Below are 25,068 nucleotides of genomic sequence, written 5' to 3'. Positions count from 1 at the left end.
TTCCTTTGAGTAAGGGGTTTGCTTCTTGGCCGCTTCGTAAATTTTCCGCTAAAAAGGTCATTCGTGCAAAGCGTTAATGATTTCTACCATCCCTTAGCACTGCCATGTGACCGCTTAAGGTGCTGCCCAGCATATGCACCTCCATGCATAGTGCACAAGCGTCCCACGTGCTTGGAGAAGGGATATCACAGCAACTTAGGCTTCCACTTTCACCGCACCGATATAAATTGTGAGAAATAACATTTAGTATCTAGGCCGATCCTACTCCGGAGCTGTCCGCCACCCGCCTCCCGGAGAGCTATGGATGTGTCGTGTCGACGGCCGTCCTCGGCAGCTCGTGTGAACTGTCGGCTCCCATGCCGCCTCTCAGGAATCACGCAATGGGGGTGGGAGGGGAGGGGGGATGACGGTTTTGTTCCCGGTGCATGCTTATTGGCTGGTGGCTGCGTGCGACGCACACGCAGGAAGTACAAGCATGTATTGTGAACGACGTGTGGACTGCTGTGAGCCACGCGACCCAAACGACATGAACCACTGACATTCAAACCCCTAATGACAGCGACTAGAGCTGCTGAATCAATGTCATATTATGCACGCATGATTTCCTCTCAAAGACGCATAATTCATGAGGAGGCACCCTGGAATTAATATCGACCGTAGATCCAGCCCGCGTTCTGTACGTCCTAGGGCAGCCGACGTGGGTACCAATCGCCTCGCAGCGGTACCGCAACCGGCCAGTACCGGCGGCGTACTTCGTGGACGGGTACCAGAGGTCGCGTGCCTTCATCGTGACGGAGCGGCCGGGCGCAGCTGCGTGCGACGCCCTCTGGCGCCTGGCTTGGGAGCAGGGCGTCACCACGGTCGTGCTCATCGGAGTACTACAGGTGGGATCCATCAGACAGCTGACGCTGCAGGCTCCGACGATGTGATGGCACCCCGAGTCTCGGGGTCCCAGAAATGTTTCCGTTTCACAGTCAGCTCGGTTAGGGGTCCTGCAGTCAGATCTTGGCGATTCATTTCGCGTGCTGCACTTGCACGTAAACCAAGGCTCGTTGACTTGTTCAGGGCGAAATGTGTAGCTGTATTTTGGAATACATATGCTGCTTCAATGCGTAGGCTAAGAGATTTACAATCGATGTCCCAGCTCAAGTGTCTTTGCGCAAATGTTGTCAACACTTGAACGTGACTGGTCCGGGGAGACAAGGCTCGGCCTTTAACTCACGCTTTGTGCAAGGTACCTGATATCTTTGCAGGTAATGACTGCAGGTCTGACGTTGTCAGCAGCAGTAATTGATAGGTCTTAAGAAACTGTGTCGTGTAAGCAGTTAAGCACTTGTTTGCCAGATGTTTGATCATCTCCGCCTTTTCGCAGCATGACCATTATTTCATCTCCCCAATCGATTGACAGAAGTTGATAGTCCCAAATTTCGACACACGTGAAGAACACCGGTTGGCATGGGGTCTAGGTTTCGATGACGCGACGTTGACACCATGCCAGCCAATGCGGTAAATTATACGGGCAGAAACGTGGGGTCGATGTGTGCGTGCCAGCAAGCCTATTGTTCGCAAACCACGGATTTTCTTTTTTTAGGGTGATATCTAGGATTTACGTGGCTGAGATCTCAACACCATGATATCTCTTGTATATAAGATTTCAACATCCAGAACAGATGATGAGCGTGAGAGCACCTGCGCGATGTAGGCGACTGTATCGGCTGCGACTTTCTAGGGTACCTCAAAGCCGCGTCCGGCTCTTAAGTACTCCAGTAATCAACCAGAAGGCTGTTAATGCCGCTTCTTCCGGCGCCGACCCTAGGCGCAAGACGCTGTCGCCTTGGCCGCGAGTGGTTGCATCATAGATGTAACACGTCTGTGTATCCTCATTCATCGCGATCAACACCCACTCTGAATATGCCCATTTTGTATTTTACGATGCTTTGTTCGCGATTGCTAAACGCAAGAGACAGCGCACTGATATCGGTCGCCGAAGGCCTCTGTCTCCACACGAACTTACTTTCTGGCACCATCTACCTGATAACAGCTGACAAGGCTTCTACACCTTTAGTCGTCCCCCCCGCCCCCCCCCCCCTTTGACGTACACTGCACAAGCCGTCTTATTGGTTCAATGCGGGAGTTATATGGTTCCCCTGCAGCTCCATGCACATGGACTTGTAGGTATATAAGGATGGTAGCACTTGTGGCATATTACACACGTGTTATGCTAGTGGTGAACAATTGATTGGTGACAGCCATGCGTGCATAGAACCCCACAACCATTTCACACGACAGCATGGAAGTCTCGGAAAATGCTAACAGTGTCTTCTTTTGGCAGGGCATGGAGGAATGGTTCCTGCCTAAGCTGGGTCGTGTTCGATCATTCCGTGACCTCAGTGTCAGAGGTCACACAGAGCGAGCCCTGGTGGGCTGCGTCGTCCGAGAAACGATCGTGTCCAAGCTGAAGGTGCTTAAGCTCGTGGGGATGATGATCATGTTCGTGCCGTACCAGGAAAGGTTGCTGAAGGTGCCTTAGCTCATGGGAATGATGATTATGTTCGTGCCATATCAGGAAAGGTTGCAATGTGCTCCCCATTGCCTAAAAGGAATTTTCCGATTGGTAACAAATTGCTGAAAAAAATTGGTAAAAAAATGGCTGATTAATCTCTTGTGGTAAACACTTCGGCAACAAATATTTGAACTAAAATAAAAAGGCAATAACAGTATTTTGGAAATGCCCCAGGGTGCTGAAATTAGAATTCAAGATGGGTTCTTGATCACAATATAAGAAACACCTAGCGGTCCAAATGGTTCTAGAGACTGCGATAGACAAACCGGATAAACTACGGTTAATCACTTACAAATTTGGCAAGAATGATGATGATGATTGGGGTTTTAGGGCGCGTCGACTTCTAGGGTCATTTTACACCCAATTTGGCAGGAATGAGTTGCCCGCTAGGCAATCAACCATTGAACCAAAATCCTTTGGGCTTCTCATTTCTTTTCAAAAATAATGTTCAACGTTACTGGATGGGAGATGAAAATAAAAAAAAACACACATTCTGTGTGCGACGGCTACAGCCGTGGAAAATGATGAGGAGATGAGAATAGAAAAGGCATTCCGTGTGCGACGGCTACAGTTGTGAAAAATGATGAGGAGATGCGAATAAAAAAGACATTCCGTGTGCGACGGCTACAGCTGCGGAAAATTATGAGGAGATGAAAATAAGAAAACAATTTCTATGTGCGACGGCTACAGCTGTAGAAAATTATGACGCAACTGACAAAAGCATGGCGCAGGTAGGTGCGCGGTTTTTGCGCTTAGGGTTTGTACGCGTGGCCGACGTGCATACAGAAACACATGTGTGTAAAGATCAATACGCCAGCCAGTCATGGATGATCTTGGAGGCAACATGAGTTGTCATCAAGGCTGCACACTAGTGAAACGCCAGCGGCGCGGTGCTGTGGTCACAGCAAACGCTACGCCGTGGACTGCCGAAGCCTCCTCTGCACGATACACTTTATGGTGTATCGTTATCGTTCTTGCTTGCGGCTGTGTTGATTTTTATTGGGATGATTTTCGTCTCGGTCCATTGACACATTGCCATTGATGAACTTCTCTGAGGATTCAGTTTCATTAGCGAGAAAGCCAGTGCCGTACCTCTCGGTACAGTGCAGCCAAACTTATCGCTTGTAATTCGTTCCGTCTTCTTTTCCTTAGTGCTTGCAGCATACGGGTAGCAATCCGCGCTTAGCCTGCTCGGTGCCGTTTTGATCAAGGTGGGAGCTCTGAATTAAGTGGAGCGGTGTTGGTCGCGGGTGGCCCGTGGGGTTCAAGGTGTGCGGACACGGGTGGCCCGTGGGTCTGAGGGGTGATGGAGAGGTGCTGGGCACGGGTGGTCCCTCGGGCTCAAGGTGATATGGAGCACACAGGTGGCCCGTGGGGTTCAGGAGTGATGGAGCAGTGCTGGACGCGGGTGGCTCGTATGGTTCAGGTTGACATGGTGCGGTGCTAGACAGGGGTGGCCCGTGGGGCTCAGCGTGATGCCGGCCTCGGTGTTGCCGACAGGGCCGGTCCCGCCGGTGCGGCGAGCGGCGCCTCCAGCTGTGGCAGTACACCGACTGGCCAGAGCTGGGGATGCCCGACAGTCCCCTGCAGCTGCTGCACTTCACTCGGCGCATCATCGTCAGCGAACACTGCACTGGCTCACCCACGCTGGTCGTCTCGGGGTAAACAGAGCTGTCGTGATGTGGGGGAGACCAGGAGGCGAAGGTCGCACCGGGGTGACCCGCGCTGGGGGTGTCGGGGCACCAGCGCTGATTGGCTCCATGCAGCCAGCATTAGTGACCGGTGGGTAGCCGGTGCCAACAACTCCGGGTGAGTGGTGCCGGTTGTCATGGCATGGCTAGCGCCACGGTTTTGCAGTAGCCATCTCTTCAGGCGTAAAAGGCCTGAGCAGTTGAAGCGCCATGAAACAACAATCAACGCCTTGCTAGGTGGCATGGGCACTTCTCTCAGCGGTTGGTCACAAAACTCGTATGTCTTATCGTATTATCGATACGGCTTGGTTCCAAATAACGTGCCACCCATGCTTGTTGGGGTGTTTTTTTACCAGTTAAAAGCGGCACATGTTTATTCGTAATCTAGCCATCTTAAACTTTGCTCTGGTAGTCTAACCATCCATGGTCCGTTCTCAGCTCACCATCCTGCAGTGCAGGGCTGTTTGTGGGACTCGCCACTCTTCTCACTCAGCTCAAGCACAAACAGGAGCTGGGCGTATTCTCCTACTGGCAGCATGCGATAGGTCAGTGACGCTCGTGAACGCTATCGGTCAGCTCAAAACAAAAGCTGCTCGAGTGAACCAGGATTGCGTCAGGGAAGGGACTATGCTTCACTGTGGTGTCCCGTGGAAGGTGGTGCCCCCCCCCCTCCCCTGATGGAAGTCCTCTGATTTCGGCCGCTCGATATTAAGATTTTTGGTTTGTTTCGGCTAACTATTCTGTTATGTGCGCTAGATTTACCCCACTCTATTTCAAAAGATCTATTTTCTTCTCTTCATGTTGTGCTTGACTCTTTTGACTGAAAGAGAAGGCAGATCATCTTGGGTTCAGCTGTAAATAAAGTGAAATTAACCTGATATTAAATGATTGCACCGAATAAACCGCTGGCGCTTTTCACCTTATAGCGATCCATTGGAAGCTTTCCATTGGAAAAGAGCACCGACACCGACGCCCGGCGTTGCAGTCTCCAAGGGCCGGGCGGCGACGGCCTTTCAGCTAATGCTTGGCGGTCAAGGGGGAGAGGGGGGGGGGGGGGGTTGAGCACGTGTCGAAAGTGATATTTTAGGACACCTTATATAGGTACAGGTGTAAAAGGTAGCAAGCTCTTTTCCGTCCCCGTCCCTGTCCCTGTCCCCGTCCCTGTCCCCTCTTAGTCTCCATCCGTAGATTTCAACTTTATTTCTTAAACACGCGCTCAGGTGGGGGTAAAAAAAGTCCCGAAGGTTTTTCAAAAATGGTTTACGAACGGCAAGGCGTAGCCACGCAAAATTTTGCATAACTATAGATTATTGAATAGCGGATCGTTGGATACCAACAATTTAGATGTATCTTGTAAGGTCGCTGACCTATGGTAGGTCAAAATCAGGTCATGGTTTCAGCAAAGGCAATATCCGGGGAATCGTCCAATCTGATACAATACGGAGTGTTTGACAAAGCCATACATCTCTGAGGTGCTCTCTTAGGCACCACAAATATTGAATAAGCAAATTACGTTGACCTAAAGTCAGTTATGAAGGTTAGACCAAGGTCAAAACCAACCTGATTCATTACTCTAGGGCTTGCTGCATGGGATAGTTTGTGGTGCTCATTCCAAATTTATTGACAGCAGGAACCGCATTCTGCATCTTTCATTGACCTCTTAGAGGTCAGAACGGGTCATGTATCTAAGATGACCCGGGCCGACATTTTGTTTTAGGAACAAACTGCCAAGTGTAATCTTTGTCGCTTATTCAAATGCAAAACTCAGAGCAGTCTCGTATAATTTTGGTCACCACGCCCTTCAAAAGTTCAAATAAAGTCACTGGCCTAAAATGGGCTTGTGACCTTTTGCCTAGAAACAGTTGCCTAGGTTCTGGGGGCACTTAAGAGACCAACCTGGAACTTGACCTCGTTTGACCTTGTTTGACCTGAAAATTATGACATAGGAAGCTCAAAATTTGATCTAAGTGAGTTAGCGTACGGGTCCAAACACTCTGTGAATTTGGTGTCTCTAGCTTTCTTAGTTCCCGAGATCTCAGGGGGGGGGGGATCAAAATGACTTCCCACCGGAGCGAAGGATACCTAGCCGGCCACCCGGACGCGTGTTAATTTTGGATTTCCGGATTGCTTTTCGGGACGGATTAGCACGTGCAGCAACACTAATTCATGACGCATTTGCGCAATCCATATTGTTTGTGTTGCTGAAGCTGTTAATTCCATTCTACGAATCAAAATTGACATTGCACGAGTAAAATATTCTGGCCAGTAGATGGAGAGCATTTTGTGTCAGTTTCGGAGTCCCTGCGCCCGTCTTTCTGCTGATACGGGGACGGTGGCCTCGGGTTAATAATGAAACCCTCAGAGGGCTACATTATACATTGGTCCCCTCCGTGATGCGGCAGGGCCTCTAACCTTGACATATGGCACTGGTTCGAAGCATGAGCCGCCACTAATGCAAAAGGATCCCGTACCGGCGCAGGGAGTCCAGTAATTGGCACCGGGACACCAGTTAGGCACATCAGCCCCTGGATGGAACGGTGTAGAGGTTCCAGTACGTAATTTTTCCTATTCCACCCTCGCTGTAGCGATCGACAGCTCGTACGCGGAGCTAGGCGGCACACTTGATAACGCAAAGGATGTTACGGAATATCGTATGCAATTTCTTGAGCAACTGGCGGCATCATAGACATTGCCGCACGACCATTACGAATGATGGAAAAGAGAGCGGGAGGATTATTTCAACGTCAAAATTTAACACAAGAACTTAACACAACTGTTCGTGATGTGGCTTCACGTTTTTACTGGGTCCTATAATGCGATCTGTGTGCCCCTCTGGCTACACCCGGGCTGCAACGACTGAATACACAATACAGTCCAGTGCAGAAGTAAAGACACATCGGCACATGACCACCATAAGGCTAACTTCGCATCGCCATACCCGCTTCACCCCGTTCTGTGGCCACCTCGTCCACCTTCTCATCCGTCGCGTGCGTAGAAAAAGCGGCCTCCGTTTGGACCATAAATCTCCGACGGCCCATAACCGCGCTGACGGTCCACTGATTTAGCGGCCGGCCCCGTTATCCATTAGCGGCGGTGGCTCTGAACGCTCCCCCGGTCACAGGGGCTATGGCCTGCGTCGGCTCGTTAAGGGGCGGAAGGTGGAGGGGGGGGGGGGGAGCACAGCACGCGATGGGGGGGGGGGGGGCGTGTGCAGGCGGCAGGAAAACGTGGTGAGATGTGTGAATGACGTAGTGAACCCGGTTAATAAAGAAAAGTTGTCACGCTAATGAGTTAAGGAACTTTTATATTGCAGCATGTTTACATAGCATGCATCACGATGTGAGTATGAAAGGAAAATGTCAAAGATTGCAACATGCAGAATGAAAATGGCAGGCTAGAGATGTTGGACTTAGGCACGTTTTTAAACTAGGCCTTTAATTTAAACCAATCAGTTATTTTTGTAGAGTGCTGTCTCGGTTAAGGCACAGGCCTTCAGGGTAGGGCTAAACAAAGCATGCACTTTTGCTCAGGTTTAAAAGCAGTGGATGTCGCTGACTTGAGGAGTCCCAATAGAACAAAGAGAGAGAGAGAGAGTTTGACAGAAATGATGTTCCTGAGTCTCTGATTTGGAGATAAAGTGTTATGGCTAGTATTATACTTCATTTAGTTGTAATAGATGCATATATTGCCGTTATGGTTAGCAGTGTAATATATTTGCAGCATTGCAGTTGGTAGTGTAATATATTTGCGGCGTTGCAGTTGACAGTGTAATGTATGATATGATATGAGTATGTATTATATACTTAGGTATGATATTATATGAGCATGTATTATACTCAATACTCTCCGATTTTGAGCAGTAGTTTTCTGACTACAATAAGGTAAGGAACCTACATTGCATCGCACTATGTCGTACTTGAATCGTACTTGTGTGATTCAGACAACTTATCTTTATGCATGCATGCTTCTCTCAATTTTGTTTTTCGTGTTATGACCATGTCCTTGCTATTCGCGTTGCGATTGTCTTCAAGGCTGGTCAAGTGTGGAACATTGCACGGGACTCTGCTGCATTAATGTAATGATGGCCATCGTCCCTGATTATTCATCTTACACGCATCGGTCGTCTTTCCGGTCGTTGTCAGGAAAGGCACGGTCCCCAGTTACTGCCACAAACTGTGTGCAAGCGATAACTGCAGCGTCGTAGAGAACAGCGCCAAGACTTGTTCCTTGGGTCATATCGGTCAGTCGTATAACGATGCTGCCACATGGTGCCACCAATACCAGACGGTTAATGCTCACACTCGGCACGAATCATCACGTTAAACTACAAGTAGGTGCTCTCCCACAATGTTGTGGTGGTAGAAATTGCCGTAAACAAGCAACCAGCTTTCACTTCCTGCGTCTGGTTGCTGATAATGAATCGTGTGTTGACTTAAAAGAAATGTTCCGCCTTTGAAAGATATTGAAGGAAGCATGAAATATGATGAAAAAGCTTACTTACAACCGTTGGTACACTTCTAAGTGTAATAGACCGCCCTAGACAGCACAGTTTCTGTATTTAGTAAATGTGCTCTTCAATACGTCATTGTTTGATTACGCCATTAAATCTTGAACAACATTGATTGAGAGCCAATTGACGGCCGTTATATCTGGAAATTGTGCTCACAAGCGCCGGATGTGAACGACCCGACAATCACATTTTTATTAACCTTGATCGTCGCATGGCTACTGAAATAGTCGGAGTGAATGACGTTATCGCGACGTCATGGATGCCTGGGTGACCTTGACATAGCCTCGCCGAAACAGTCTGCACATCTTCGCGGGCTCGTAGCTCGGAAACTAAGGGGGGGCTTAGGTCCTAAGACGGCAAGACTGTGAACTGCTCCAAATGATCTTCAAGATGGCTATTTCAGTTCAAAACCCCATACAAATGTGAGACTCAATTTAAAGTCTATGCCGGCACTTGTCCTATCAGACTTTGGAGCTCTACGCCATCAGTTGGGCCTAGTTTAGCCAGCCACACTCTATTGCTGGCTATAGGATGGAGTCCAGACAGCTGAATTGGCCGCCGCTCGAATCACCATTATTCACCGGACACAAATTGAATGGATTTCCCAGCACTCACAAGCTGATGGAGCTGATCAGCACGTGTGTCAAACTGAGTGCGGCTGTGAATTGCCCGATGGGTCGATCCCATGCAGCATCGCCGCAGTTTTTGGAGGGCTAGGGAGCTCAGAAACCAATCGTTGCAAACGAGGATTGTTTGCCATGCATTACCATAAGATCATTGCTAAATATATCTTGGTGGAATTAGCACTAACTAGCTCATTATAAACGTTATAGCTCATAACACATTTGTGCATTCCTGCCGCTGTATTTTAGAGCTGGAATGTCCACGGGACCATGCCTTCCCTAGCCTATTTTATTCGCTCTTAAGTGACATATCCAGCGTTTCTGCCGGTGATGGTGACAAATCCGAGCAAGCGGCCGCTAACAGCCAAGAGGTCCCTCCTTACCGGCTATCCTCTTTTCTATTCGGGACCATTCTCATACTCCATGGTCCTGCTTTGGTGATCACTGTCGGCCAGTTTTGTGAGCTAAGGCTTTAGTTCTTGACAGTATAATCAACCTTACCGTCGTGCACGAGGAGGCTTCGATTACATGCCCTCATCTCCGGGAGGCTGTCATCGACGCCACTGCCACTGCCACTGCCAAAACTGGTGCAGGGTCCCTTCCGTTCTGGAAGCTATTTGGGGGCGTTGGAGATTTCATAAAACACAACTCTCCCCTATTCTTGGCAGCCCAAGGCGCCTGTTGAGTGCCTAAAATACATAAAACAGCTCTATGGACACCAAAACACAACAAATCAAGACAGGGTCCTCAAGTCTTAACAAAGACATTCGCCCTTCTTGCTTCATCCATGCTTCATGCTTCCGACATTATGCTTTCCATGCCCTGATATACTGCCTCTTCATGCCTCCTGATTACTTTTGCCTCCGACATGACTTGGGCCTTTGGACCTAGAGAGGGCGTGCCACTTCTAGGGCGGGCGAGCGGTGCTCGGTGCTAGTTCCCTGGCTTGGTACACTGTGGCTTCTACAGGTTCCCTGTTGGTGTGCCTATCCCTCAATGGTTTCAGGTATAAATAATAACCCTTCATCGATGCATGATGTCAATGGGTTAAAATTTGCAACACTTCACATATTCAAACTATGTAAAATGCACATTTGCAAAGTAATAAAACCACCTGCAAATTTCAACACCACCTGAGGGCTTTGACGAAGCTTTGGGAACTAAAAATGTTCAAATTCTGAAGTGCGGGCATGATCTCCTGTGACTTCACAAGTCTATGGAAGTAATGAGCGTACTATTGCAGCGTGCGAAAAATATCCATATCGACGCTATCGTTATACGCGTGTGCATCGCAGAACGCCGGTCGCCTTAACGCGTCCCTTGATAGCGCATCCCTTGATGATATGGTTTTGGGTGCGAGGCAAGGGTCTTCGTGCATTGCCACTATATCCACTTGGAACGCGTACGATGTTGAGGCAAGCACACACCTTATTCTGATCCCACCCTTGGAAGAAGTAGACAGTCACTGAAGGATATATGTACCTTGACATTCGTTTGCGTATGCACATATGTGTGTTTATGCAGTGCAGCATTGGGAATGCCTTTGCAAAATATATGACATTGAGGGGGCATCTGGAGGCGCCACAGTACACGCCATTTTGGACGCCTCCGTCAACAGTTGGGAAAGAGGGCCACGGTCAAAGCAGAAATAGTTTGATAGTTACATTTAAACGTTTATAAGAAGCGCAGCGGGATGTCTCTCTTAAAGAGCTCACCAATAGCCAACCGACCCGAAGTTATAGGCAGCTGCGCAACTGGCATATGGACAAGCACGTGTTCCTGCGCGGCCGTCTCGAAAGCACTTGTCCATGGCCGGTCATGGTCTACACCGCCAGTCACTTCCGAGCGAGTGCCCGCTCCCACACAGTCCGCTGGATCCGCTGCCTGGTGTCCGTGCTGTTTGACAGCGTTGGGCATATTCCCGTTAATCGACAGCTGCCTTGGTCTTCAGGCCAGTGTCCGCACCTCCTGACGACGCTGGCCGAGTACGCGTTCCTGCACGACTGCCTGCTGGAGCGGGTGACGGCCGGGGAGACGCTCGTGCCCCGTGACGGGGCTCGCCGGTACCTGGAGCAGCTGCAGAGCAGCTGCGGCACCGGCTTCCCGCACTCGACCGCCGAGAAACAGTACAACGTGCGTGCTGTTTTACGCTGCGTTACTATGTACTTTACCGCTTCTGTGCTGCATTGTGGCTTATCACTGAAGTCAGCTAGTCGTGTTTCCTAGACCAATTCATCGTTAAGCCTAAGCGCAAACGGCTTCCAACGATGACGTACACATAGTGTGTAGAAATCATCTGACATGCGCTCCAGCTCACTTTTGACATAAGAGGCAGCTGTCGCACACCTGACCGATTTCAGAGCGCCACGGACCTGAAGGTGCGTCATTTCACTGTGTCGTCGGGGAACCGGCCCTGCAACGAGGGCAAACGCCGCGGTAGCAGCTTTATCCAGATGGAGGACTCGCGCGTGCGGCTGGCGCCGACGTTCGGACTCGACGGCACCGACTACGTCAACGCCTCCTGGCTGCCAGGCACGTGACGCTGCAAACCCGGCGCCCCGCTGGGCCTGACCTCGGAGACCTATTGCCTATTGCAATATACATTGCATATATATTGCCTGACCTATTGCCGGAGAACCGCTGTGGCGAAGTGATGTTGATGAAAAGGGAAAGCCATGGAAATCAGGGGCTTGGAATACGCGATGCAATGTTTGTTTTGCCATGCGAGATACCTGTGCTGTGTATAATCATGTGTATAGCTACCCTTGGCTGCAGTTTTTGGTGTTGGTGTTTCCAATTTATCGCGCGGCTCATGACGTGTGTCCGGTGCGGCTTCCACGTCTGCCGCTATCAAGCTTTATTTAAAACGGGCTGAGCGTTTCCTCCCATTTCCTGCGCTTTCCTGCGCTCTGGGATTTGCACCATGTATGTGGTTGAGTGGAAACCTATACATTCTATGGCGCCCCTTCATTCTGCAAATGGGTTGAGCAGGCGTTCGCTGTGGAAACACCACGCAGCTGAGGAGCGAACACCCAATAACCAGGTCACAGGGAGAGAGAGAGAGAGAGAGAGAGAGAGAGGAGGAGATAGAGAGAGAGAGAGAGAGAGAGAGAGAGAGAGAGAGAGAGAGAGAGAGAGAGGGAGAGAGAGAGAGAGAGAGAGAGAGAGAGAGGGAAGAGGGAAGAGAGAGAGAGAGAGAGAGAGAGAGAGAGAGAGAGAGAGAAGAGGGAGAGAGAGAGAGGGAGAGAGAGATGCATATATATATATATATATATATATATATATATATATATATATATGTATCTCTCTCTCTCTCTCCTCTCTCTCTCTCTATATATATATATGACTGGTGAAATGCCCTCCCGCAGTTATTCGGTGTTAGAGGTCTAACATATTTATGAACAGAAAATATAATTTTTAAGTTTTGTAGATTTCTAGCCTAGTTTTCTGCTCTCTTTCCCAAACCTATTCTCGCTTTGAAAACGCACACAATCGGGTTCTGAAGGGCATTCAATGGATGAAGGGCATTCCCGTGGCTCTAGTCTAAAAGCGATGTTTTCCTTTCTGCGCCTGGTATTACCTTCTATTTACAGGCTATCGACTGGCAAAGGAGTACATTCTGACCCAACACCCGCCGCCCAGCACTGTGCTGAGCTTCTGGCAGATGGTGTGGGAGCACCGCGTGACCACGGTCGCCTGTCTGTCACCCGAGGTCGGTGGCCCTGTCTCAGGCCGGTCCGCATGTCCCCTTGTAGGATGCGAAACTGTAGAATCCCAACTTGATTACTGCTACGAAGGCCATGTTAACATATCTGAAGTGCGGGCGAATGTATCTGTGACATTCAAACGTGTTGAAAACGAATGCGCTCTAACTCGAGCCGTAAAGCGGTGCTCAAGCGTGTGTGGCATGACTAGTGTTTAGTGTTATGTGATCGAAATGTCAATGCACTATTCCATAACTCCAGCAGATCGAGCTGTCTTGCAGGAATGTGGTGTGTTCTGGCCACTCGCGCAGCCCATTTACTGTCCACAATTTATCATCCGTTACGTGTCCGAGAGTGCCGACTGCAGCGCCACCTATAAGACCTCGTGGATCGTGCGTTCCTTCCGGATGGACTCCGCGGAGGTGAGATGGGGCTATCGTCACCCCTGTGGGCATCAATGACCATGACATCCCGGAGTAAATATCGCGTGTCTTTCACGGCAACCGTGGCGCTGGGATAGATTTGTTGGAAATTAAAGAATGTTCCGATGTCTATTGCATATTGCTTGATTGAACACCTATACTTAAAATAATTCAAGTAACAGCTTATCTTCCAATACATGACATTTCCCTGGAATGGAGTACGCCACTGATTGGGTCGTAAGGGCGAGCCCACTCTCAGGGTCAATTCAAACGCTGTGTGCAAAGCTCAGGCCCAGGGCTGGCTAACTGTCATGTATCGCATTCGCACCACGGACATTTTACTCAGGAACACATTAATGTAATCTCACTAAGTCCTGCATTACGAGCGGATGTAAACGCATGTCCATCACTGCGCACGCAGAAAAGGAGTGAGCTTATGGTAAAGCCGGCCTCAGTTGCATGCTTGGCCAGCTGTCGTGTCTGGTCCTGATTTATTCGGGACCTCCTTCGCCCGTAGTCTACTCTTAATACTGAAATCAATATGCAGAGCTTCAGCGCCGAGACTGACGGTGTGTGAGGTGCGGGTCTCACATTGGCACTCTTTATTATGGACCTGTCCGGGTCTTCAGCCTTAAGGCGGGAGGCAAAGCGTGAAGTGGTAGGCTTTCGGTCGCTCAATATTTGTCGGCGTTTGTTGGTTGCCCGTAGCTGGTTTTATAAATCGGAATGGTCAGCACAGCCCAGGAAGAATGAAATGGAGATAGTTATAATTTTACCAATGTTTGGCCTTTCAATCTAGTTGGTTCAAAGGGGGGATTATCGCAGCACCTAATGTTCGTAACCCCTAATGTATCACAACACCTAATGTTCGAAACATCTAATGTATCACAAGGCCTAATGTTCATAACCTCTAATATATCATAACCCCTAATGTATCATGACCCCTAATGTTCGTAACTCCTAACGTATCACATGGCCTAATGTTCATAACCTCTAATATATCATAACCCCTAATGTGTCACTACACCTAAGGTATCATTAGGCCTAGTGTATCAAAACACCTAATGCTTCACAACTCCTAATGTATTGCAACTCCTAATATATCACAACACCTAATGTATCGGAACGCCTAGTGTATCATAACCACTAATGTTTCATAGCGCCTAACGTATCGTAACGCCTAACGTTCATAACCTCTAATGTATCGCAACTCCTAATGTATCATAACGCCTAATGTGTCAAAACACCTAGTGTATCATAACCCCTAACGTATCGTAACTCCTAATATCAGCTGACGACGCTGGCGAGGGCGGGCGATTTTCAACCCCTTCGACCGCATCTGAACTTCCACTGAAGTCTACCAGATTATGTGGGCGTTTGTGCCGCATACAGTACTGGAAGGCCAGGCAAGGTGGGCGGTGTCCGAAAACTCATTCTTGATTCTTGTCATAAGACTAAGTCAAGTCTGCTTTCAGGCAAGCACCCCATGCAAGAGGCCTCACGTAAACGTTTCCCAAACAAGTACCAAGAGAAAGTGCGTGTGTAGTGCATTTCTGCGCTGCTATTCGGCATAGCTGCGTTCGTTTTTATCAACCTCGGCAGATGACTTAACATGAAATCAGTTACTTTTAGTAGTAAACTCTGTTCACATGAAAAATCATCGTCGCTCACGTTGTGGAGCAGTAACTTAAGGAATCAAATATCGCCATTTTCACGGGCCATCCTGCGCAGCACACCGCGCTACGGTGTCTCCCACAACAACACGAAATAGGTATCAGGAAAATGGTTTGCGCTGCAGAGACTGCGACGACGGCACGAAACACCGCGCTGACGACTGCAACAACGGCAACGCATAGCATTCGTTGAATGGTTTGGTGATTATTGCATTGGGCATGACAACAGAAGAGTGTAAGTTTTGTGCAATGGGCGACTCTGGACATGGTGTCCGACAATCCGCACTTGCGTTGCAGCAAGTTAGCGGCAAGCGACAAGCAGGTGATGTGCGGTCAGTGGGTCACAGCATCGACCGCAAGGCGGTCTGTCGCCAGCCAATGCTATGGCGGTGTGTAACATATGTGTGTCATATGCGTTGTTGACAAAGGGCAAGTTCCTCCTTCGTATTGTTGCGGAAACACGACTGCAACTTCCGATACGAGGTTTCACTGAGTTCAGCCCCCTCCCACTCGCTTGGGTTCAATCCATGACGAACTTCGAGAAGAGAGGCCCAAAGCCGGAGAAAAAGTCGTTTGCTGGTGTTTTTTCGTGGTAGGTTGAGTCAGTTTTTGCTGCTCGGGCCCTCCTCCCAATTCACTTTCGAAACCACGGCCGCTGTGCGCGTTGATTACCCTGCTTGAGAGCCGGCGATGGTTTTACGGTTCTATTTGACCGATCGGACTCGCCATTACGGTATTTTCGGGCGGCCATGCTGTGTGAGAATGTTCCAATATACGATACCACCCTAGCACTCGCCGAGAGATGGCAGCACGATGATGTTCGGTACACTTTAGTAGACTGCACATCGCCCAGCTGTGCGGGTCAGAATCGTGTGCGACGAACCCACAGCAGTCAGCTGATTTAGGAGTTACGAACATTAGGGGTTATGATACACTAGGTCTTACGATACATTAGGTGTAATGATATATTAGGAGTTGTATTACATTAGAGGTTACGATCGTTAGGAATTACGATGCGTTGGGTCTTACGACACATTAGGTGTTATGATACACTAGATATTATGATACATTAGGGAATATGATATATTGGGAGCTGTGTTACATTAGAGGCTACGAGCATTAGGGATTACAATACGTTAGACCTTATGACACATTGGGAGTTACGATGCATTAGGGGTTGCGATACCTTAGGTGTTGTGATACATTAGGAGTTACGATACCTTAGGGGTTATGACACATTAGGTGCTACGTACATTAGGCGTTATGAAGTACTAGCGGTTTGGATACATTAGGTGCTGCGATACATGAGTGGTTACAAACATTAGGGGTTTCGATACCGACCCGTTCAAAGCCGCCTTGCGCTCCCCGTTGCGGTCCGGCTTCATGAGCGGCTGCTGACGTGCGGCGGCAGGGTGCAGGGGCGCTGACCGTGCGGCTGTGTGAGCGGCTGCTGACGTGCGGCGGCAGGGTGCAGGGGCGCTGACCGTGCGGCTGTGTGAGCGGCTGCTGACGTGCGGCGGCAGGGTGCAGGGGCCCTGACCGTGCGGCTGTGTTAGCAGCTGCTGACGTGCGGCGGCAGGGTGCAGGGGCGCTGACCGTGTGGCTGTGTGAGCGGCTGCTGACGTGCGGCGGCAGGGTGCGGGAGCGCTGACCGTGCGGCTGTGTGAGCGGCTGCTGACGTGCGGCGGCAGGGCGCAGGGGCGCTGACCGTGCGGCTGGTGTCACTGCCCATGTGGCCGGAGGAGGCCTCCATAGACTCGGCCATGGAGGGCGTGCAGGCCGTGCAGGAGGTGCACGGCGAGAGGCAGACACCGCTGCTCGTCGTCGACAGGTCAGTCGTCCGTCCGCCGCCGATTGCCGTCAGTACGGCTCGTATGGGCGGCAAGTGGTGCGTCGCATCTCTCACCGCTGTGTGGTTCGTGTCTCGTTAACGTTCCCTTAAATTGCGTTGTATGCCTTAGTTTCACGCCAAGCCCGTTTTTACCCTCATGGTTGTATCTGTGTTAAGTCACTACCCTTGCGGCTAACGTCTTGACTACCACCGTGGCATGCCCAGCTCCAATGGCTGAGTCATGAGACTGATGACGATCGATGCTGGGCTCAAATCTGAAAGCAAGAGTCGGGAATCTGACGGCAGATATGCTCTGTATTGTACCCATCTGCAATGATGGTACGTGAGAGGTTCCAGTGCAACCGACAGCGGGCCGCCACAGAACGTAACAGCTACCGTGTACCTTGCAAACTATCACAGGTATTTATACGCGATAGCGTACAACAGTTCTGACATTTTGTGACCTGCGGCCGAGGCAGAGGACTGATGTCATCGCAATTCATTCATCACACTCCACTAAAGACGTGTGCCAACCGAATTGTTTTTTTGACAGATCACAGGAGAAAACCGGTCACTTTTTGGACAACGTTTTGAAGAATGTTGCGTATTTTGATGCATCGCACTTGCGCAAAAATGTAGAAGTAAGCCACAGGACCACCACGTTGTGTTACAACCAAAAAACGTTGATATCGATGGCGTGTATGCCTTCGAGTAACCCGCTAAAAGTTTAAAGCACAATCAGGAAACGGTTATTGGTAAATTGTGACTTGCGCCTTCCTGTTTCTTGAGAACTGTACATATTTCGAATGGTCAAAAAACAAGCTATCAACAGGCATGCGGCTGGATCGCAAGAAAAAGCCTAAAAGTGAAAAAAGACCCCAAAAATGCTTTGACAAGTTTCTTATAACTATTACAAATGCTATGTCAAAATTTGAGGAAAGATCTTAGACCCCCCTGAAAGATCCCTTCACTAAAGAAAATGGATCCAGCATGCCAGAAAATCACCCAACAAAATTTAGCGATGGATCCTGGGTCCTGGAATGTCTTAGATCCAGAACTGCGATAGCTGACCCCATCAATAGCCTGCATACCGGCGCATGACCGAGGTACACTCGCATCAGCACCAAACATCTTATTGGCACGGGACACCAATCCGTATTCCGGCATTCACTGAGGCGCACATCCCATTCATAAACCAAAGTACATCCCACTTCTGCTTTGGTGTAGAAGTGCTTAAAATTTTGATCGACGTGGTCACAGGCTTTAGAAAAAACGCGCCTCCAATAATAATAAGTAAGTTAATTAATTAATTCTGATGTTGACTACTTGGAGTCGCGGTGAATTTGAGTAAGCAATAGAAAATCATTAACTCAAATTAAAAAAGGACAAAACCGTTCTTACTACCGAAGATTCACCATACTAGAATACCATCACACTCACACCAGAAGAAAAACGTTTATGTCAATTTCGACCAGACCCACAGTTTCATGCATGATGCAACGCGTAATCATTCATTTTAAAAACAAAACCGGGAATTTTCATGTTCATAACCATGTCAGCTACAGCTCTGGCCATATAGGTGTCATACGCTCTGTGGCTTGCCCTATCCACATGGCCTGAATCTTTTGCATGTTTGGTTTTAATCCTGAGAGCTTGGCAAATATCCCCAATTCGTTAAATAGGACTGGTATACTGTTGCTATCACCGTTTAATAGGCACAGGGCGTCGCCTACATGCAATGCAATTTTGTATTCCCCGTCCTTGATATGGCTTCCTCTGATAGTGGCATTGTTCGTAATCCTTTCAGCTAGATTTTTCGTTGTCCATGAAACAGATAACAACTCAACTGGTCCCACTGCCAGTCAGAACGCTCTTAAGAAATTTTATCGGAAAAAATGTCCGTTGTATAATAATCTGGGAAACGCGTGAACATACGAAGCAATGAACCACATCGCACAAAAAGCCGGAAATCCCGTGTCATCAGATTTTGTCAAACGGAGTCCCATGAAATCGAATTAAGCACGCGTTTAATATCCAAGCTGATGAACAACTCATATTTCTGTGCTTATTTCAACTTGTGGAGTATGTCAGACTTTTATATGTTCTCCAATAAGCTTTCCTTTTATAATATGCTATCTGTTCTGTAACTATAAATTTTGACAGTATTTTTTTACCCATTTGCTAAAGCTATTGCTAGCATTTTATAGCATGCGTTCAGTAACGTTCAGACCAGTAAAAACTGATTTTGTCCCTGGGCTTGCTGCTCTCCGGAATGACCAGCTGTATGTTTTCGTTCAAGGAAGGAGGTACATCGTCATTATTGTCGCTTTCGGTATATGTCCTAAACAAGAAATGCTTAATATCTTCCCAAAATAGCTTGTAAAATTCAGCCAGGAGTCCGTCACTTCCGGGTATTTTGCTGTTTTTCATGTTTCGCAGTACTGTATGGGGCTCACTGAACTCAAGAGGCCTATCCGCGTACTCGCTATCGCTGTCGGACAGTGTCTTCGTTTCATGTGCTGGTATAGATATGCTATGGTAATCCATTTCATTTCATTCTTTTAAGCAGCTTCGTGAAGTACCTTTTTAGCTTAGAGGAAATATTTTGTTGGTCTGTCACAATACCCTGTGGTGTTTTCATTGCGCGGAAATAATTTGCTTGCTTACTGTCGCTTCTGCAATGCTAATAAGTTATTACATGGCTCATCAGCAAATTCGTGCCGCATGGCGCTGGACCGAGTCATGATTCCATTTAGCCTGATTTGCCTGCATTCCTGTAGTAACGTCACTTTCTCTGCTAGTCTGTTTGCCAACTACGGCGTGGCTGCTGTTATCGCTAGGTTTAAAGTTATCATCGTGCGGTCTGTTCTAAATCCGGCTAATGTTCCTGCATCAAGAATGTCCGCCTCTCAGCCAATGTCCGCCTTAAGAGCATAAGACGAAGTCGGGGCGTGCCTGTTTTAGGACCGGGCTTCTGACTTTCTGTGCCTATCTTTGAACATGCTCATGTCTTGTACGGAAAATATTTTCAGTTGGAAATGTCCATTCAACCCAAGACTTTTCAGCACCAATGTTATTTTCGCGGGCGTAATCGCACGTATCGTTGTTTTAAAAAGAACCAAGTTGGAGTCCCCTCTAGATTGAAATGCTATCCGTACCCCAAAACTATATCTTTCTTGCCTGAGACCATCAAAGAATCGGGGACTATCTCGAGGTGAGCTATACAAATTTACCAACGACAGCTCTCATAAGTTTTCTGTTATTACTTTAGGGAGAATATATCTCCCATTCTGTCAGTTTTCTTGTTCAGAAATTCGGTATGTGTTTTATAAGTATTAGTCGCGACCATTACCCATGTAGACGTATGAGAAAAGGGAGCGACTGATGTATCCTTACTCCATGCGTTTCTGGACATGTTTTCTTTCCCTCTTACAATGAACATCTTAAAGACATGAAATGTGAAGATTAGAGTTGCGCAGAAAGTAGAATACATCCAGACACTTTTTGTAATAGGCAATCCGCGACAATTCATCGAACAGATGAATCATGGTCACACGTGGCCATGAGCGTAGCTTCGAAACGTCAAGCTTTCGTTATATAACTATAGCTTGATTGGCAACGGCATTCAAGCAGTGCCTTCTGATGCATTGAATGTCTATTCTTTTCAGAATGTGAACTCCCAGTTCATAAAGCAGTGCCTACACGCAAATCAGCTTCGGTTTGTATGCATTTTTAACTTGCTAAAATCTGACAGCACCAGGGTCTTAAAAAACAAAACAGAAGCGCCGCAGTGCGTTTTCTACGGTGGCGACCAGATGTGGGAATGGTGGGACAGACCGATGACTTTCTGCTGTACTGCCGGCGCAGAGCACGATCATACTTCAGGGACGCCATCACGGTCAGCACCCTGTTGAAGACCTGAGCCTCGGCTTTACCATTCGGGTTGCGATACCCGGGACTCCTCACGGCTTTTTGTCTTCTCTGAAATTTATTCTGAGGATGAGAAAAAACATCGGAAATTCACTTCACCAGCTGAGGCCCGAGTCGTTATCAGCATAGCAATGGGATGCGCCCAGCTCCCGGGAGAATGCTGATATGAGCGACAGCACACGAAATCCGTACAGCGTGCGGCATTACCAAACCATTGACGCTTTCTCACTTAAACCTAAGGCGGTTCACGACCGCGGCTGACAGTGCTGCCTTCTGCTGCCCACTGCTGTCGCACGGTATCAACCAATCGGCGTGGAGCAGTGGGCATCAGAATGCGAGAGAGCGGCGCGTGACGTCATACTTCTGCTGGCTCTGCTGCGGAAAACTCACTGCTGCCGGGCAGCAAAGCGTGTGAATCAGCGCTGCGACGCTCACTTGAAACACTGAGGGCCGATCGCTCTGCTCGCTGGCCGTGAATAACGGGCACACTGACGATCACTAATTTACTTCAAGGTGCAATTCCTGGCGCGTGGTCAATTTGTGTTCAAACTTCTTTCCATGCACCCGCAGTTTGGAACACCATTAGCAAAGCTTTTATGCTTGGAATTTATCTGGACATTAAAATAGCACTTCCCAGCTCTTTTGCTCTGGCCTAAGCGCTGCCAGCTTGTTGCTTCGTCTAAGTCTTTTGCTCTGGAAATGTTACATTCCCTCCACATTGGTGTTCAACCAAGGGAAAAAGAGAAACATACAGAGGCAGCAGAAGTCATACAATTCACACACAAATAACACTAGTACTGTATGGCGCAGTACCGATATCGGAACAGACGCACCACACACACGCACACACACATACACACACACACACACACACACACACACACACACACACACACACACACACACACACACACACACACACACACACACACACACACACACACACACACACACACACACACACACACACGCGCGCGCGCGCGCGCGCGCGCGCATGCACGCACGAGATAGGTAGATAGATATAGATATGGATATATTAATATCTCTCCCTCTTTCTTTCTCCCTCTCTTTTCCTCTCTCTGTTTTTTTCTCTCTCTCTTTTCCTCCCCATCGTTGTCCTAGTGGCCCCGGATAGGGAGAATAGGTCCTCTAACTGACATATGAGGGCCCGCCAGTCCCAGCTGGGGTGCCCTGATATGATATCCCGGTTCCATCTGGATAAAACGGCGGGGTGCCGGTGACTCCTGCCTTTCTCCCTCCCGCATGCGCACCTGAAGTTTACCATTAAGACAGCTGCTGTCGACAGCAAGACTGATGTGTATTTGTTGATCACGTCTTTCAATAGTTCACTTTGTTGTAATCTCGAGGGGTAACTTGTGTGTACTTTCACTTACATTCTTTTTTACGCGCACTTGATGTTTCCTCCGACTCTGCCTGCTATTGGTAACAACCCGTTGGTGATTATTTTTCCATAAGTATTAACCGGTCTTCTGTCCAGGTACTGGACCATAGAGCGTCTCCTGACAGATGATGCGTGGTAACCTTGGACGTTACGTATAGAAACAAAAAAAGGACGTCTGTCACCCTGTTACATGCGAATATCGTCATGACGTCTGAAAGCTGTATTGTTGTTCCGAATATAAATGTGCCTTACATACCTCAAAATGAGCCACATAAGCCTCAAATTACGTCATAGAAAGCGATACGACATCTAGCAAATGCTCAGATACTGGCGTTGGGTGCGGACTTGTCCCAAGCGCGCTGTAACCCCGAGACGGCGCGTCCTCGGTGTACCTGAGCCGACTGGAATGGACGGCTCCATTTCGGAGTGGATGTACAAGAATGTTAACATCTGGGCCACTGGCCTTCCCTCACCTGAGCGGCAACGAAGCGGCAACGGTGTTACTGCTGCCAGGCTGACTGGAGGCTGCACACTCCGAGCCACATGTTAGTGCCGTTGTTGCAGGTACGGTGGCACGGAAGGAGCCAGCTTTTGTCTTCTGGGCACGGCGCTTCGGCAGCTGCAGCATGAGGCGTGCTTTGATGTATTCACGTACGCCAAGCTCTACCATCAGAGACGTCCAGGCATCTGGAAAAGCATGGTGCGACTCAGTCTCGACGTCATTTCGCCTTACCAGCCTCCTCACGCCCCCCCCCCCCCCCCTGTTCACCTCACTCGCTAACGTCGGTTTGAAAACCATCCATCTCTGTTTGTTTCTCCGACAGCTCTCCATCGAATTGGTCGGTGAGTGACGCTTCTGACACAGCCCCTCTCACATCCTTTCCGGGCACTGCCCCACACCCACGTGCCTATCGGCTCTTCGTGACCTTGTTGTAGTCATCGGCAGAGTTCATTCCCGCCCCGCTTCGACTATAGCATCACCATAATGTCTGCTGGCCGCTGCAGCGATGATGCGCCGGGTACGTTCGTATGACGTCATTTGAAACCATGTGGCCTTCACTTTGTATCCTTTGAGTCATAAAATCCTGCGTCCATAACGATGTACTGCAGCACACGCCTGTTTTGGGGCATTGAGGTGTGCCTCCTTATTTCCCACAGATGTCATTAAACGCCTGTCTTATGGCCGGAAGACAGTCAGCTTGGTGTTTATTACTGTCTTCGTTACTGTTGCCTGGCGAAATACCGTGATTGATCGCTGCACTAGTATCCACGGCAGTCACATGCGCCGCAGAGCAATCAAAAGATGCGCAAACATGATTCCGAGTACGGGGCAGCCTGAGCTGCCGGCCGTGTCACACGTGGCCGGCCGTGGCCGTGTCACCTGCGGAACGCACCCGCTCTCCCGCAGTGCCACCCGTTCAGACCGGGACCGGTTTTGACGCCCGCACCGCACCTGTGATGGCACGACACCACTTTCAGAGGGAATATCTTTACCTGTACCACGCGGTGTCAGCGTGGCTGGCGACGCGCGGAAACGGCGTCCTGTACCGAGGAGCCTCCTGCACCAGCCTCTGCGAGAGCCGCACCCCGACAGAAGCGACTCGGGACGCAGCTCACGGCGTCATGGTGTGACGCTCGCCAAAGTGACAATGTGATGTTCGACGGGGTGAGTGTGTGACGCTCGGAAGGGTGATGGTGTGTCGCTGGAGAGGTGGTCAACGAGGTGATGGTGTGACGCTGGAGAGGTGATCGGCGAGGTGATGGTGTGACGCTGGAGAAGTGATCAGCGGGGTGATGGTGTGACGCTGGTTGAGATGATTGTGTGATGCTAGGTGGATGATTGTGTTATGCTGGGTGGGTGATGGTGTAGTTTCGGGTGAAATGGTAGTGTGACGCTTGACTGGATGATGACGTCAAGGTGGGAGGGATGAGAGTTGGCTGCTGCTGGGAGGCGTCATGTGCGACAACGGAAGGGGATATTGTGATACCGGTCGGGGTGATAGTGTGGTGCTGGTCGGGGTGATAGTGTGATGCTGGTCGGGGTGATGGTGTAACGCTGCGTGGGGTGGTGGTGTGACTGGGTGTGCTAGGAGTGTGCTGCTAGGCGGAGTGAGGGTGTGATGTTGGGTGGGGTGGTGGTGTGACCCTGAACAAGATGGGGTAGATGAGAAGACGAGCGGAAGTAGAACTCCATGGGTGAACTCTGGATGAAAATCCGTGGTACCGTGAACGGAGTGCGATGCAACGTTTTAAAGTGCGGTCATCACATTTTGTAAAACAGTTATCTAAATTTATGTTTTGTATGAAGTAACAGAGGTTTTGAAATGGTCTTTGGTGTTAAGCCCTGCGCACGTGACTCGCTGTGTAATGTAATCGTGCATTGACTTTAATTTGTTTTGAGGACAGTGACCGAGAATCTTTTCGTGCTAACTTTCGACGCCGAAGTGATCTCATCACTGGAGCGGTGTTGACATCATGCGGACCAACATTCACGTGCTCCTCATGTTGTCAGCGCCTGTTTGTGCTATCATTTCACAACCCAACGTTTGCTCCGCTCCGTGTTTTATTTTGGCATCATATGGGGCATATCGAACTGATGAATGTTGTGCGCATCAGACGTTTTAATGAAGGCAGCTTTGGTGTTTTTCAAAACTGCCTCGGAAGCTTTTGTTGGCTTTGCTGTAACCCCATCTCACAAACAGAACTAGTGACAGAAGGA

The 25,068-nt window shown here is 49.1% G+C and overlaps 1 protein-coding gene across 1 annotated transcript; it reads left to right on the top strand.

The window, feature by feature from the left end:
• The first annotated feature begins 380 nt into the window (after positions 1 to 380).
• LOC119108451 (tyrosine-protein phosphatase 99A) lies at positions 381 to 24,351 on the top strand. Its single transcript, XM_037232022.1, has 12 exons — positions 381 to 386; positions 720 to 884; positions 2,333 to 2,521; positions 4,064 to 4,180; positions 4,748 to 4,799; positions 11,339 to 11,520; positions 11,748 to 11,919; positions 12,981 to 13,099; positions 13,373 to 13,513; positions 16,878 to 17,017; positions 22,914 to 23,049; positions 23,829 to 24,351. The coding sequence occupies exons 1-12, from the start codon at positions 381 to 383 to the stop codon at positions 23,979 to 23,981; spliced, it is 1,572 nt and encodes a 523-aa protein (XP_037087917.1). The 3' UTR covers positions 23,982 to 24,351.
• The last annotated feature ends 717 nt before the right edge of the window (positions 24,352 to 25,068 follow it).

The sequence above is a fragment of the Pollicipes pollicipes genome, unplaced genomic scaffold (genome assembly GCF_011947565.3).
Source record: "Pollicipes pollicipes isolate AB1234 unplaced genomic scaffold, Ppol_2.1 Scaffold_6686;HRSCAF=7923_pilon_pilon_pilon, whole genome shotgun sequence".
Taxonomy (NCBI): Eukaryota; Metazoa; Arthropoda; class Thecostraca; order Pollicipedomorpha; family Pollicipedidae; genus Pollicipes; species Pollicipes pollicipes.
Note: the sequence above shows the minus strand (reverse complement) of the source record. Positions and strands in the feature narration are given on the sequence as shown.